This window comes from Stegodyphus dumicola, chromosome X1, assembly GCF_044657685.1.
Source record: "Stegodyphus dumicola isolate Sdum_Otavi_A_Nest chromosome X1, ASM4465768v1".
Classification (NCBI taxonomy): Eukaryota; Metazoa; Arthropoda; class Arachnida; order Araneae; family Eresidae; genus Stegodyphus; species Stegodyphus dumicola.
In genome coordinates, this window is record NC_140780.1 from 111,861,149 (window position 1) to 111,879,162 (window position 18,014).

Genomic DNA, 18,014 nt, shown 5'->3' on the forward strand with positions numbered 1-18,014 from the left:
ATTTTTAATGTTGATTGCGTGTATAAATAATGATAGTAATAATAATAATAATAATAATAACCTATGCAGATTCTCTTTTGAATATTTGGTATTCAGCTTAAAACTGCAATTCTGTGTAGTTTTTGAATTGGAGCTAATGAAAGGAAACATTTATTTTCAGCTGCTTTTAATCAAGTTTTCAGTTCTTATTTGTTGTATGTTGTGATGCCAGTCAGTCATTTATTCTGAACATGTAAAATCCTTCTGTACTTCCAAAAGTTTTCATGCTTAATTATTTTATTAAAAAATTCTGTTCTTAGGGATTTCATGATTCTTATTTTTTTTTTTTTAATTTTTTAAAAAAAAAATTTTTTTTTAAGCTAATCATTTCAGTTTTTAGTATCTAGCCTGTAGCAACACATTCCAGTCAAGAATTCTCCTTTTATTATTTTTCTCCTTGCTGTTTAACTTTTACAACATTTTTATGAGGTACTTTAAATTTTTTTTAAAGCATTTCCACTGGTGTCTAAATTTCTTTTACAATAAGGTAATTGCTTCCACTAACTGATTATTAGCTGCTCTAGTGTATCTCTTTTTGGGTATGGGCTTAGTAGGTAATAAACAGAAAACCCCGTAGTTTGAAGAATGTGAACAATTACTGTATAATACTGTAATTTATAAATTTGAAAAAAAAAAAAAAAAGTCAATTCATACATTATTTTAGGTATTTTCGAAATTATAAACTGTATAATTTCTTCGGATTTATTGCAGTTGGGCTGCATTATGTAAAGAAACTGGCTTAATAATTTGGTTCATAATGATTATTTATTTTACAAAGCATTCTTGTTGATTCTGATGTCATTGTATTCAAAAGAATGTGTTCTTATCTGTGAAAGTAAATGTTTTCAGTGCAGTTTCTTATTTTGGATACTTATATAGATAATTTTGTTGACTTTCATGGGGGGAAAAAAAAAAAAAAAAAGATCTTTCTTATTGCCATAGTAATTACTGTATTTGATTTGAGTTTTATTTAAATTTTGGTTGATTGCAGTCGTACTGAATGCATATCTTCCACTTTCAGAATTTACATATAAAGATAGTTTTTTCATTGCATTAAAAAATATTTTCATAGTATGGCTATTAGAGCATGTATTATTTTCGATTTTTAAGACCATGTTTTCTTTCAGAGCTTCACATTTGTGGTTTATGTTATTTCTTTTTATAAACAAAAAGGAAGGATTTTTTTTAGGGGTAATGAAATAGTGTGATTAAAACTGTAATTAAATAATGTTAGTTAAAATTCTAAATTCATTCTTAAAAAATCTCACAGTGATTTTAGAAATTTTAATTTCAGTGAAGTTATAAGAATTATTTTTTTTCTTCTTCCCCCATATTGCCATGCCATGGAATGTTCCTGTGCACCCTTTTATTTTAAAATGAAGGGCCTTTACTGTGTTTGTTAGGTCTGAGTCTGGTAAACTAAGCATGCCTGATCAAATAAAGGTAGTTGCTGTTCCCCCTAGTGAAAAACTAATTAAAATGTCAAATCTAAGTGTGCAAGAAATAAGGTAGAAGAAAATGACTTATTGCAAAGTCCTGTAGCATTATTTAATTACTGTAAATCATAAAATGCACTAAAGTACAGCAGTTACTAGTTATATATCATTGCATATAAATTGATTTAGAATGCATTGCTTCAATACAATATGGGTACAGATGAATTTGCAAAATTTGATATATCTGCCATACCTGAAGAGAAAGTTCTTGCTCAAAATTTGTGGCCATAATTTAGGTGTTAAATCACATGCCTCATTTATTGCCTGTGTCTTTAATAATGGAATGGCAAAAGCACATGCCAAGGCAAGAGCTTCTGGAGTATTTGAAAACATAGCTTTGCCAAATCGAAGGAACAATGGTAAGCCTTTTTTCTTTTTAAGGTAGCGTTGAAAATAGTTCAGTCAGCTGGATGTAAACCTGATGGAAAATGCTAGGAATATCACCTAAAACTATTTCTGGCATAATATTTACTTCACTCTTAAAGTTTTTTCATCTCACATTACTAATCAGAAGAGTAATTCTTCATCAGCAGTTTTGAAATGGTTTTTTAATTGCATTATACAAGTTTGTTTTGTTGAACAGAGGATTTAGTAATGCCCTTGATTTGACAAGTATGAAGGTTTGGATGTATGAATGGCTATGGGGTCTAGTCATAGGATATGCATCTCCATTCCAAGTGTCAGCAAAAAGGTGATGAGTGAGGCTCATTGATTAGCACCTCAGTAGACGTGGAAAATTTTGAGCAGGAATGGTTTTCAAGTAGAATCTCATTTTTAACATACTTGTCTGAAAGCAGTGTATTCTGTAATATTCAGTGATATATAACATAGTAATTGTCTTTTTGTTCCTTTCTTGATGTCAGTTTGTTGCAATTAAAAGATATACTATTTAATGTTTGTCCATTTGCTTTTATTTTTCTTTAGTACAGAGTTAGGCATGATAATCTACCTTATTTTCTACTAAGGTTGCATTTATTCTTTTAAATGTATGTCCTTTCTTAGAGTACTTTAATTTATGTACTTTCTTGCTTGTACATTCTAGAACTTATCTTTCTGATGTAAAAGAGATTACATAAATTTTCCTTAGGCTCTGTATAAAGTTCGAGTATAAAAAGTGTTTTTAAATTGTGATATTTAAAGTGCATTGAACTCCCAGTTATTTACGTTAATTGATGGGTTATCATAAAATACATATAAAAATTGCTCGATGATTTTATAATTAATTTAAAAGTGCCATAAAAATTAGAACTCTGCTGTCAGTTTTAAATGAATGGTTTGTGATCGCCAGTGTACTGTTTATAATAAGATTTAATTAAAATAATAATATATATGGATTTCCAATTTTGTTTTTTTAACATCCATTTTCGTATTCAGATAATGTAGCTAATACTGTGCAGGTTAGGGATTCATTGAACTTGAACGTACGTGAATCATGCAGTCTTGCAGCTTGTTTACACATTGTAATGCTCTACCATGGCCAAACATTGTGTTTTACTGACATTTTCATTTTTCTTTATGTACTATGGTACTGGCTTCTGTTGAGTTACTACTTTAAGGATATCTTAGTATTTGACAGTCATTCAGTCTTTATTATTCTAAGCTTTCTCCATCCACTCTTTTGTATTTTGTTTACTTACATTTTCAGAATTATGGGCAATGGAAATGTTTTCAACAAGGCTTGATGCTATTACCTTTTCATCAGCAGACCTTCCCACTGTTAAGTATTTTTTATTACTTTTAACTTCATTGAATGCCTTATTAGTGAGATTCAGTTCATAATTATGAGTTTCTTTTAGAAAACCAGAACTTTTTTGTCTTTTGAGGTACCAATTTGAGAACATTTTTAAGAGAAATTATGTACTTACAATCTACAAACAGATATTTGGAGGTTCAGTGTCATGAAATAAAACTATGTCTGAAAACGATCATGGAAGTATTTCCTACTCGCTATGTAATTCTAGAAGTATTTCCTACTCCCCTAAATTTGAATTCATGATGCTATCTTATAATGAAATAACGGGTATCTTTGCTGAAATGTTTTTTGCTATGAAAACATTTACATCATTTTGGCAGATATTAGTATCACCTTCACACAAAAAAATTTTTTTTGTGTGGGGTGGGGCATGCTGTTTTATATTAAAACTTTCATTCATTCTTTTCCAGTAAAATATATGAAATACTACAAATATTAATAGATTAATAAGTTTATAATGGTAATTCCTTTTAATTTTTTATTGTTCATATGAGAGGGAATGAGATTAATTTAATATTTATTTAAAAAATTTAGTTATTTGCTAATTTTGTATTTTTATTTGTTTTTTAATTAAATTGATATCTATTTAAAAAGTGCCACAAAGTTTATCGCACAAAGCTATATAAAATGCTAGTCGGGAATATTTTGAATCTTTTTAATTATGGGATTCTTTTATTTAGAGTTTTATCTTGTAATTCTTAGCAGTTGCTTTGTAAAATTTTATATGCTTATTTTGTTAAAAGAAATGATACTGTTTTCATTGATATTTATATTTTGTATAAGTTTTTCTGCCATGGGAAAGGAAGAAAGGCACTTACATTTCAGATGGTGTATTCTTTCTGTGTATATGTGTTTTGTTTAATAACATGAAAAAGTGCTAAAATTTACAAGTGATATTTTTATTCATAATCTGAAAACTACTGTAACTTTTTTAAGTATTTACATTGTTGCTTTTGTTATTTTTTTATATTTTATTTACAAACAGTATTTATATTACAATTCTGCTGTAGGATTTTAAAAATACCAAAATACAGTGGTTTATACAATGTCCTCTTTTATCTGTCTTTATTTAATGTACATAATTACGTATTGAAAATAAATGGGTTTTTATAACTTCTTTTGTGGTTATTTGTGTTTTATGCTCATCATTATACATTAAAAAAATAAGTGTGCCAAAGCTATAATTAAAATATAGTGAGTTTAAACTTATCAAGTAGCTAAAACCTTTTTTTATTGGTTTATTTTTGATTTTCCTTTTTTTGGATCCGAATATTCAGTTTTTATAACTATTCTGTAATTCCTTTTTTAAAATTAACTTGGATTTTTCATACTTATTTTAACCTTTTTAGCGTACTATATCATTAAGTGTCATTTTATGATGTAGTTTGGTGACCATTTTTTAAATATGCTTTCAAAATATTTCTTTTATATTTTCTTTGTATTTAAATTTTAAAAAATATATTAGTATTGGTATGATTGAATTAGGTGTATCATTTTGAATTAGTTGTTGTTGAATATTTCTACTTTTGTTCTCAGTGGTTGAATTATTTGAAATTATTGCTAAAGCACTTTTGCCCAGCAATGCCTTGTTTTTCAACTTATGTAAATCAAACTTTTACTCTGCAATTAAAATCTTTGATTACGTTTTGCAGATAAAATTTAACTGAACCACTTAATTAATTTCTTCCTTCTCCATTAAAAAACTATTAATTAAGAAACACATTAAAAAATTTAAGGGTTTTAAATTTTATTTCATTTTTTTAAGCTTGACATGAAAGTATGGTGAAGTATGCATGTAGGAATAGTAATAACAAATAAAAATGATTTCTGTGTGCATATAATTTGTGAATGTTTGACTTTAGCATAACTTATCTAAAAGTTGTTATTTGATCTCTTTTGGAGCTATTTTCTCTACTATAATTATCTGTTATCAATTATTGTCACTTAATTATCTATTATTGATTTGGACCAACTGTAGAAAACTGTTAACCAGACAGACATTTTAATCCAATTTGGGCTGGTGAAATTTTAAATATTTTGACTGCAAAGAATTATATTACGATGACAAATCTTTTAATATTGCACTTTTTGAGATTATATTCTCACAGAAATGCATATTCTGTTTTGAAGTTAAATAAAATTGTTGTTATTAATTCTAATTTAGTTTTAGTCTTAAAATGCAACCTTTCAATCTATAACATGTATGTGAAAAGTGGTATCAAATGGTGCTTTTCAACAATGATGCAATGGATATTACAAAAATTCTTTTTGAAAAATAAACAAATTTAAGGAAGTGAAATTAAGATATAAGAAGATAAGCATTAAGATATAAGAAATTTTATTTTTGTTGCAATATTTATATATTTGTCATAAACTTTTCATTAAGAGATTAAAGGTTGTCTTTCAACAGAATGAAAGAAATATTTTTAACATTTCCATTTGTTACTGTGAATAATCGTGGGTTTTTTCCTTTTAATTTAAATTTATGTGCTATACTCACAAATTCAAATTGGTTATAATTCATTGTTGGTCTAGTACAAACCCATTTATGATCATGTTTTATGAATTAACTCATATAGTTGCATAGAAGTTTTATTATGAGGTTTTAAATGTATGTTTCATATTCTTGCAATACTTAAATATCTTATAATGTCAATCATTTAATAGTTAGTTGTTTTTAGTAGACTGCAATAAGTGTAGAATTTTTTTAGCTTTTTTAGCTTCATAAATAGATATATATCTTTTATGCCTGTTATTTAAGTAATTTGTTCCTCAAAAGAACAAATTTCATAGTCCAGGTTTTATTATAATGTATATCTGAAAGTATGTTTTTACCAGGTTATTGACAGATTTTTGTTTATTACATTTACTCATAAACTAATGCTTATAAACTGTCATATAAAGGTAGTTGTATAGTTTTATCATTAATCATTTGAAATTTTGAGCCTTATAGAATATTACAGTTTGTTAAGAGAGAGAGATTATTTTGAAACAGTTATCATGTAATTTTTAATGCATTTAATTAAATGGAAATTTAGATATTACTCCTTGCATTTTTCTTTAGATTTATGCTAGTATGATATGAATAGTACTCTTTTCACTTATCATAAGGTGTCTAAAAGTATTTGTACTTACCTGATAAGTTTCTCATTACCTACCTTACTTATAAATCTCATCAAATTTTGCAGTTCAGAAGAAAATATTAGTTTTATTAATGTTAAGTATATTGCTTCCCATCTTTTGTCCTTGATGAACAAAATGTAATGAATTTAACTTTAGGCCAGATATAATTCTAATTATTATATTCCGATATATTAACATACTTCTAGTGTGCACCTTTGTATTATTTCTAAAATAAACATTTCTGAGATAGAACATGTAATGGCATAAAAAAAAAGAATTTTGTTTTACATGATCAAATATCAGCTGGCACAGTTTTTTTTTTTTTCATTAATTTTGTAACTTTCTTTTTTGATATTTTCAAATTTTAATTTTTTTTCGAACCTCATTAAATCCAGCTAATTTTTTATTTATGAAATATTTTTATGTTTTGTTTGGCTCTTTACATAATGTTTTAAAATACTTGCTTTTGCATATATTGTTTGCTTTGTTAAGAAATATATAATAATGTTTGTCTGAGTCTTATTTTGAGTAGTGTAATTTTGCTTTTGTTTGTGTCTTATCATTTTATGCAATTTAGAATGATGCATATTTAAACACATAACTTTTCCTGCCTGCTAAGTAGTCAATCTGTAGTTATAGATAGTAGTTAGAATTCCCCTTGGCTGTCTTCCACAGCTTTTGAATCACCACCCCCCTACCAATCTCCAGCTAAAGACCTGTCCAGTCCTGTGAGCCAGCCCAGAAGCGGAAGCAATGTCCACAGTGAAACAACTTCTATATCTACCAGAGGCATTTCTAGTGATGAAGAAATGAGTAGGTCCCCTACATCACCCCTTCGTAGTCTTAGAGAACAATGCAGTACAGCTCATTCTCCACGGTCAGAAACAGACACAGAAGTTAGAAGAAAAGTAAGTCTATTTTTATAAGTTCACATGGTGCACTTAAAAACATGATACATTAGACTCTGAATATGTTTACTTCAACCACATGCATTTTAAATTAGGTCACTCAAACCACTTGAAATAATCAAGGAATTGCCTAAATTGAAACATCTGTGAATTACTTCAGCTTTTCCTTTTTTACAGTGATGCTTTACGTAATAATAATTGTAATTCAATCGTGCTCTTTTATGTGCAGAGTTTGATTAGGAGCTACCATATAATGGTAATGATCCTTTGGGGGTCGATGGAATTTTAAATGGTGTATGTAGTGATTAAGGGTTTGATTGGGAGTCAATAGCTGAACAGGAACTATTAATGAAATTTATAAGGAATTTTTTTATCGGTAAAAGCTATTACATGTAATAAGGAAGAAATCATATAAAATAAATATAAGAGAAGACTGCTGAAAAATTGTTTAATATATCTTAAAAATCAATAATACTTTTTTAAATTGTAAATTTTTTTTAGAGTAAGTGTAGTATAAGAAAAAGTAAATACAGGAACAAAATAAATTATAACCAAAGAATACAAACAAAAATTTCCTCAGAAGATACATTTATTGTTGTTTGAGGGTGTTGAGAGGGGTTGCATCATCGGAAGCGTGGTAGGCAACCAAAGAATACTAGATATAAGTGATATAAAAAATTTTAACAGACTAGGTTAACAAAGTGTATGTCAATCTATGACATATGAGAAAGCATAAGATTGATAACAGATGAAAACTTGACAATGGTAACTGCTATCCTGTCAATTAGGTCTACTACACATTTCCTGAGCTCACCAGGCATTTGACTATACGTCAGTGCATTACTTCATGGTAGATATTGTCTGGGACTTGAATCCCACACTCTGCTAGATTCCTATTCCCATTCCTGTCTTCAACAGTTATATTCTCTGTCAGGATTTCATGCACCATATCGCAGAACCATGCTGGAAAGAATCACGCCTACAAGCACGAATAGAATAGAGCTATACATAAATGTGATATATATCCTAAGTTGCGCTTTCGAGACATGAAGAACGCAATTTGAATTTTGTGAATCGGCCCAGTAGAACGGGAGATATAAAACTATCCCCTCCTTTTTTTTTTGCTGTGTACATAACATTCTAATGCTCTTGTTCCACCATACAAGAAGCTTCTTAATTCAAGGATAATAGCCTTCTGTCTGCATGTAGACTCTTCTTTAGAGCATCAATAACCTTCTCATTGCATTAGCACTTCTCTCCTAAAAATTGTTTAAGTGGATTGAAGAGAGCAAAGTCCAATGAGAGAGACATTTCTAAATTGATTTTTAAGTCTTGAATAAATATGAGACAGAATGATACTTCTCTTAGTTAATCTAATGAATCACTGTAATACTCTTGCAACCTTCTGCTCTGATATGTTGATTCGAATGTGAGTGATGGAAAGAAAAACTTATGCTATTATTGGCAACTTAAACTGTGCATGTGTTTGCCTGCTAAGTTATAGTTGCATTGAACCTGTAGAGACATTAGGATATTTTGAAGCAGGAGACGTGAAAAATGAGAGCAATGCCGTCACCGGGAATCCAACAACAGACCTCTCGAATATGCACCAAGCATACTGACCACTACACCACGATAGCATGCTAAGAAGGCAGGAGAAATACCTTATATACTCCCACTTTTAAAGGGTGACTGGGGATTAGGGGACCCAATCGCCAAATCCTGTTGGTGAAGAATTACCATCCACCACCTTTTTTTTTAGTTTGGGTGTCGCTGTAGAGACATTAGGTTATTTCAAAGTAGGAGACATGAAAAATGAACAATGCCTTCACTGGTAATCAAACCACGGACCTCTCGAATATGCGCCGAGCATGCTGACCACTACACCAGAAAGGCATGCTAAGAAAAGGCAGGAAAAATACCTTATAAATGCTTTATAAGAAAGGGGTGTGAAAGTTTCTCTTAGTGTATGAACATCCCTCATAACTGTGTTTTTAAATTTAATGCTTTTACTCATTATTTTGCAGACATTTTATTCGAAGGTTATTGATAAATCTTGAACTAATGTTGTTAATTTACGATTTATGGAATTTAAAATAAAAAAAAAATCCTAAAATAAACACAATTCCTTAAACATCAAAGTAAATGCAAGTTATTGCAATATTATCAGAAATTGTCCAAGATGTGACTAACATCAATTTATTCCGTTTATTCCTAGTTTTAAGGCAGTTTACAAAAATGTGTTTAATTACTCAATTTTTTTTAAAATTTCTATCTGCATCATCAAATTTTATTGTTTTATGATTTCTTTTTAACCTTCACCATCCTAGATATATATATACGTAAAGAGGATAATGTTTTATATTGAAAAAATTAAGTAATGAGTTTTCAGTGGATAAGTGTAAATGAGGATTCCCACAGCATGATTTTATTCATTTTACAATGATGTGTGTCTACGTGTGTGATGATTTTTTTTTGGGGGGGGGGATTCATGGTAACTTTTGTCCTTTTAACTTTTCTTTTAACTTTGAGAAGTAGTATAGTAAATGTAAATAATATACCAAGTATAAAAAAAAAGTATGACAACACTTAACACTCTTTGGTAAATTCTAAATATATGCTGCTTTTAAAAATTTTTGTTACTAAATGATTGATTTGTAAATCTAAAACATTATATAACCAGATGATAAACAAGAATCGATATGATAGTTTTAAATCAAAGCATGAGAACTGATGTGTACATGAGCCATGTACTCAATAGACACACTTAATGTGATCATGCTTATCCAGAACTACTTTCGTAACATTAACCAAATGATAATGTTTAACAGTGGGGAAACTGTCTTTCAAAATATCAATATAATTTAATGGATTTAATAGAAATATAACTAATATTTATAGGACAACCTTCATCTCAGCATTTGTAGGAAAATCACCAATTTCATTATTTTCTTCTTCAGAAATTTTATCACATGTTGTTCTTGGATTTATTTCATAAAACTGTTAGTAGTTATCTTCTTCTATCACTGATTACGGCTTTATAAACTTGAACCTTTTCAGATTTTTTTGGCATGCAAGATACTTTGCAGATATTTTGGCACAAAAAGCAAGGTCATCTGGAATTTCACTTTGTTTTTCGATAATTCTGATTAATCCAGTCAGAATTTCCAGAAGTTAGCAAATGAGCTGCTTTGTACATGGTAGTCTTAAATCAAAACCAAGCTGCTTAGCTTCATAATCCCTTACTTGGTCACATGTCTGTGCCATTTGGCAAGTTCTGCACTATTTGAGCTTATTTGATAATTTTATTTTTTATTTGGCGATTTAACTTCAGTTTAAAGAAAATTATTCTGCAGTATTTTGATAGCATTAGCTGAATTGTTAATCTCAATAAATTATGTATTTTCCATATTTTCGTATATAAAGGAGTGGACTTCACCAATTCTATGGCTGTATCTGAATGATAATATTAACTGTGGTCACACTGTATAGTGTCTTCTGTAGTTACATGCTTGAATAGGAGAACAGAATAATAGAATTTGAGTAGTGTTTATAATTAGCTTTGAGCCACAAAGTTTATAAACAAACTAGATTTTATTTATAAACAATCAACCATAAGTGAGAGTATACCTAAGGCTTGTTGCTATTCCACCAAATTTATGTTAATACATGGAATGGTCATGTGCCAGTCACATCAGAGTTTTTCCTACTCAAGTGGCTTTATGAATACAGGTTGCAGCTATCTAGGAGATGTAGCCTTAGCTTCTTACCTAGATTTTTTATTCTAGTCTACGCTAGAATGATCTGGTCACAACTTAGTCTTCTTATTGAGTTCATGGAGAGTAAAAGGTGACTGGAATGCTAATGACACTGTTCAGTTGTTTAATTATTGTGGTCTTATTAATTGTAGGCCACTATTCCAGTGTGACATCAGGGATGGGAAGGGATTGCTTTGCTGTTGTTTTTCATATTCTATTGTATAAAGCATGATGATTCTAGAATTTGTAGATTTGTAATGTAAAATTCTGTTCATTTGTTTTTAACATTTGCATTGTGTAAATGCATTATTTGTTTGGAGATTTTAAGTCTAAATATATTTTTTCTGTAAATTTCTTTATCTTTTTTATTTCATGACATTTACTTATGTAGATATGTTGATTTCTTGCACTGTTTCATACTTTTTGAACAGCAATATATTTTGCTTAAATATTTTAATTGTTCTTGCAGTTTTTTTAAGGAAAATATATTGATTTTTGATTTTCATGTGCCAAAAATGACTAAATGTCATTTTAAATTGATAAGCATTTTTAATTAATGATTTTAGCAGTTTTAATTTGTAATGGTTTTGATATTTGATTTTAAATATTTTGATTATCAAGGGAAATGTTTTATTTACGTGAGAATGCAAGGAAAATTATTTATGATTAAAAATTTATTCATTTGTTTAATTAAAACATGTAATGGAATAAAAATACATATCACCTGCCTGCATTATAAATAAATGAAGGAATATAAATGAATATTACAGTATGAAATATGTAAATGCCGCCAGAGAATATGGGTTTGTTTATTGTTAATTAAAGTGAGATTCTTGAAAAGTGGCAGTTGCGTCCATAAAGTGTGTCATTAATGTTCATTAATTGTTATGATATGTGTGTTTTACAAATTTTCCTGAAATTCTAATTAATATTTTTCCCTCATCAAGAGAGTGCCTGCAGATAAAGCTTATTTTATTGCCAAAGAACTGCTGATGACAGAAAGAACGTATAAGAAAGATTTAGAGCTGATCAATGTGGTATGCTGATTATTAACATTACTTTTTATGTAATAATGTAGTTATCATACTAAATCATTTATTTTTCATACTATCCAGTTCCTAAAGAGTTAGTATGAAATGTTAGTAGAGATAGTATGAAAACTAAAATCGTCATTAAACAAATCTAGCTAAAAAATATTGTTTAAATATGGGTGTTCATAGCTTGATCATAAAAGAACTGTGTTACTCAGTGTATGCTGAATTTTTCTACGATTTGCGATACAAGAAATGTAACGAAAACTACTATTAGCTGCTCATGTGTATTGTGCTTACTAGGGAGATGGAAATAATTTATAGACTATAAGCACTGCAGAGATAGTCATTGTCACCTCTACTGGCTTATATCTTTGAATCAGATGCATCTTTCTGCAATTTTTTTTTTTTTTTTTTTTTTTTGTAATCAACATATCTTATACTCAAAACTTCACTTAGAAATTTAATGTTTGAAAAAATGAAATTGTGTCTATGATGTTAACACAGAAACAAATAGAAAAAATATTTTTCTTATTTTCATTTTAAAAAAAAAACTGTTTATAGTTTCTCTTTTGTCTTTCTTTACTTTCTTCCTGAGACATAACTGACGGTTCCTTTTTTATTCATTTCAAGTTTTCAGTTTTCTGCTTTTTAAAATTTTTCGCATGACTGCCATTGCTGTTATAAGGCTGAAATTTACTTCTTATGTGAATTTCAACTTCCCCAGCAATATCATTTGATAAAATATCATTATCATTATTTAAAACATTGTCATTCTCTTCTTCATCACTAGTCTCTGCAATTTCTGGGGGAACATCAACATTATCAGTTTCATTCTGGTCATTATTAACATTATCATCATCTGTTTTTTCATCAAAAAATCTTTTAAGGGCTTATTCTAATGCAAGATACCTCGTTATAGGCATTTTTAAAGCAGCCAGAACATGAACCAGAACATCGAAAGGAATGAGTAAAAAAGGAGATTGACTACCCGTTTTCTGCTGACGTTGCATCAACGCAACACTTGTGTTTCCTTCCTTCCCAACACAAATATAAACATCTGACTGATGTAATGTTCTGATAAAGGGTGACCTTGACTAAAAATAGATCACTCATAAAGATGGCGATTCTTTCGTTAAATATTTTCAGCAAAAATACCCGGTCGAAAATTTTGCTTAAATTCTGCTTAAAGTATGAGATTATTATAAACAAAATGATTGTAGAAGGCAAACATTTTTTACAGAAGTAATCTTCATAATATTCCCTACACAAAATCATCTGCTGGTATAAAATATCTTAGGTAGTTTTATTTATATAGGCATTTATTTTGACCGTTGCGTCAATGCAACACCAGCGGCTAATGGGTTAAACTTGAAGAATGAGCAGGAATTGAGCCATTAATAAAAGAGCTGTGAATGGTAGATTCTTTTTAGTAAGATAAGCATTCATTAGAGGTTCATGAATCTGCTTGGAGAAGTAAATTTCAACCTACACACATAATGTTAATTTAAAGCCACTTAATGTAGATTCTGCTTTTGATTACATTGTTTAAACATGTATAGATTTTTTAAAGTGGTACCTAAAACAAACACTGTAGCTTAGCAGTCTTCACTAACTTTTATCATAAAGCAGAAGCATAAACCCATTTTAAGGCTTAAGTTGCAATGGAGTTTTCTCTTTTGTGTTTTGGCCCTCTTAAGTATTATCTTCTCTTAGAAGCCTGTTCCATCATAATCTAACACTTTTCGAAACATGGATCCTTCACTATCCATTTATTTCTTAAAGCTTTTCATCTTCTGTCAGATCATGTTTCATAGCACTATAAATTTCAGTTTGTTTACTAAATTTATTGAAGTACCCTCTACTTCCCTTAACCCCTTAACTGCCGTGGAAAACATACAAGATTCATTCCCCAGTGCCACGGTTTTTCACATATCCGCGCGTAGTTATGCGATTAATTAGGGGGAAAATAAGAGCAAGTTTTACTTTCTAAAAATTGTTTAGTTTCACAAAATAAACAGTAAAAAAAAATGCATGCACAAAATTTAATATTTTGAGTAAAAATCTAATAAAAAGATGTAAGTATAATAAAAATGATGTTTTTATAATAAAAAAGGTCCCTATAATGGGGTTTCGATCAATTCAGTTTTAGACCAGTAAAGTGTAATATCATGTTTCAGTGTTATATACCTTGTGAAATCAGTATGCCTATAAAAACATATATTTGTTCTGAATTGGTTGAATGCCACGATATTGTTCTTGATTTTTCTTTTGCAAGGTGTTGTTGGTTCATATACTCGTCTACAAAACGGTTAGTTTCAGTAGTAATATAAAGCACGAGCAGTTCATCAAAAAATAATTCAAGAAAGATAAATGGGTTTGAAACATCCGTTATATCTTTCTTTATTCCTGGAACCTACTACAAAAGTAAACGAAAACGGAGGACACAGAATAAAAAAAAAAAAAAAAAAAAAATACGTTTTACTCAAACAACACTAGCCAATACCACGCAGTCATTACTTTCAGCACTTTAGACACGTCCCTCTCTCCAATTTCTCCCCACACTTCTCTGAAATAATATCCTCCTTCACATACTTCGTCAAGGTCATTCTGGTGTTGCATTCCAAAAGTTTGCGAATAGTTTAACGGGTAGCAGCACAAAGCAACTGATAGTATTTTGTAAGGGCGTATATATACGCCCGGGGCAGTTAACGCATCGGCTGAGCAAGGCGTATATATATGCCCGCGGCAGTTAAGGGGTTAAATGCCCCTTTTTCAGACTAGTACCAGGGATGCATTTCTATGGTCACTGAGCTGTTGCTTGGCCTTTCTCCTAAATAATAGTATAAAGATAATTTAAAGAGCTAAATGTTTCTTATTTATCCACACTAACATGCAATATTTTGGGAGTCAGTGTTATTGCACTTTTAGCCCTGTTTGTTGCTTTCATTGTCTTGTTCTTTTAACAGTACACTTCCTCGAATGACATTTTAAATGTGTTAACCAGATCCACCACATATGTACCATACTGAATATTCACTATAAGTTTTTTTTTTCCCCCAACTCAGTGACTGATGCGACAACTTTCTCTTTCTCACTCTTTTTGGATGTCTTGGGTAATAGATATGAGTTAAGCACTGAGCACATGCAACCAGTATTCTTACTGACGGATGACTTTGATACACAACAGATGGTGTTAACACAGTAAATGCATTTTATAATTGCAGGCTGAATTATCAAACATAGCATGAGCCAAAGTTTCTTTATTAGTTTAAAATCAAAACAGAATTATTTAAAGTATCACTGTATGTATTTTAAAATTCTTATTGCAACTTAGCTATGCACACATTTTAATAATGTGCTGTTTTTGACGTGCTTATGTATCCAAAGAAATAGAAAAACTACTTGCAGATGTCTGACTTTACTTTTAAAATTCTAAATTGACAAGTTTTTTTTTTTAATTTTTTTATTTTTATTTTTATTATTATTTTTTTTTTATTCCAGTCAGCTGATAACTTTGTTTTACATTTGCCATTTTGTAGTTTCTTTAAAATTTCTACTTTTGTCTCCAAATTTAAGAGTTTGTACTTTCCACATCTAGACATCCTGAGTTTTTACATGTTTACACCACACACTGAGAATGGAAAACTAGAGCACATTAACTGGTCTCCACTGCAGTCATAACTGACATAGCTCTCTAGAATCTGTAGTATAGATTGTATTTTCTGAATTTCTAAGAAAATTGATAATGAATAACGAAATGATTCTCCCCTTACCCCCTACCTGGCCCATTCATAAAGGGCTCTGAATGAATCCGAGGAAACAGGTTCGGCCAGGGAGCTTTGTCCGTTAACCACAGATAAGAGATGGATAGTAGGACAATATCCACTAACGGTTAGGGGAAATGCAATAATCTAGGAATGCAGGCATGTGCCTCTTTACAAAGAAAACTAATAAGGATGATTTTGACACCTAAAATAATAAATACATCATGTATTTTCTCCATTAAACAAGGAAAAAGAAATGTTTTTGTCAAATTTTTGTTCAGATTAACCGAAGCGATAAAAATTTATTTCAAATGAATGGGATATTTGTAACATTAATTCCAATGCAAGTTTTGGGGGTCCCTTTGGATTAGTTCAAATTAACCGAATTCGAATTAATGAGCATTCACTATCCCATAACCAAATTGTAGATTTATATAATTTTGAATTTCTTTAGTTTTTGTATTGCAAAATGATAATTATAGTATAACTCCTTTGTTTAAGTCAGAAAAATACAGGAGGAAATAGCTGGCAGATTTTTAAAATGTAAATTACTGTTCACCTGTCTCCATATTTTGGCACAAATAGATAGCTGTTCTTAAAATGTAAATAGGCTGAAAGAAGTATACTGTACGAAATTAATTCTTTGCTTTATTGAATTCTATTTTTGTCATGATATTCCAAGCAACATGCGAAAACATAAGAGTGCAGTATGCTTGTGTTAATATTTGTAAGAAAAAAAAACATTTTTTACCGATTATAAACCATCATTTAAATGCGTTATTTCCCATCTTCCCATTAAATGTTGTGGAGCGTAGATGATAAAATGCTTTGAGCAAATTTGAACAACCTTGGATTTTGGTGTGGGTTTGGAATGCTGCTTAGCTTTTTGAGTAGGTTGTTGCTTTTACAGTATGAATTTTCTTTAATGCTTCTTCAGTTGTTATATGAAGCTGCATGTGAAATTTTAAGAACAACCAGCAAGGCTTCATGTCTCGACTGTGATTTTTAGTGCTCCATTCGTAAAGTATCCATTTCCCTCTATAAATTCGTGTGATATTTTTTGCTTATCGTAGGCCATAAAATGCAGTCTTGATATTTGGCATCTGTTACGGACATTGTTTAAATTAAACTGTTCTGAATGTCTGAACTGCTTTCAAAATGATGTCCTTTATGATTTAACTTTTTAAGACTCAAATTACTTTAATTTTAACTCAAATCTCACAAATGAAGAAAATTAATAAATGCAGTTTCTCTCTCTCTCTCTCTTTTTTTCCAATAAACTTCATGATGATAGTTGTTATATTCAGAAGAATTTTTTTTTTTTTTTTTTTTTTTTTTTTTTTTTTTTTTTTTTTTGCCAGTAACTATAGTTATCAACTGCATAAAATAAAACAAAAATTTTCTTTGCTTTCTCTCTATAAATGGAATGTATTTTAAAGAATGTAATGTTTCTTTTGTCTATTTAAGGCTTATTGTATTTTAATTTAAGTTTTTTTAAACCAAGTTTTATTTTTGTGTTAGAAATTATGCCTTATTAATTTTTTTCACATTTCATTTATGTTATTAAAATTAAACTTTGCCTTATAACAAACAAATCACCTGTTACCTCTTTATGTGATAATTTTATGCATTGTGAGAAATTTGTGTATCCTTTTACAAATGTAATTTTGATATATTTATTGTTTCATATTTCAGTGGTTTCGTGATGAAGTTAGTAAAGAAGAAAATATGCCTACTGATGCTTTAGCTGTATTATTTGCAGTTGTTGACCCTTTATATGAATTTCATTGTTCATTGCTTAGAGAGTTAGAACACAGGCTAGCTACATGGTATAGTAATCTTCATTATTTCTTAGTCCATCTAAAGTGTAATGGATTGTGGAACAAATTAATTATCCAATAGCCAATTCTTAAAATTAGTAGAAATATTGTAAGCAGGGTGGTTATGTGAAATTTTTCATTTTTTTAAACCTTTTAATAATGCTATGTGGTTACAAGTCATGTACAAAGCTAATTAAAATTATTTCTTTTTTAAAGACTAAATTTTTGATTCAGAATAAGGAGTATGATGACTGTCTTTACAGATAATGTATACCTTTCTAAGCTGAAGGGAGCGGCAAAAATGTTTCTGTCGTTAAAA

At 29.5% G+C, this 18,014-nt stretch overlaps 1 protein-coding gene across 3 annotated transcripts in view; it reads left to right on the plus strand.

Annotated features, from left to right (window-relative positions):
* Cdep (Chondrocyte-derived ezrin-like domain containing protein) overlaps positions 1-18,014 on the plus strand; it is a 295,887-nt gene that overhangs the window by 163,003 nt on the left and 114,870 nt on the right. For 2 of the 3 annotated variants that reach the window (XM_085807131.1, XM_085807132.1), the window contains 3 exons: positions 7,087-7,319; positions 12,025-12,114; positions 17,571-17,704. In XM_085807131.1, coding sequence (XP_085663257.1) covers positions 7,087-7,319; positions 12,025-12,114; positions 17,571-17,704 — 457 coding nt within the window. The remainder of the gene's footprint in view (positions 1-7,086; positions 7,320-12,024; positions 12,115-17,570; positions 17,705-18,014) is intronic. The other variant, XM_085807133.1, reaches the window with a different exon arrangement.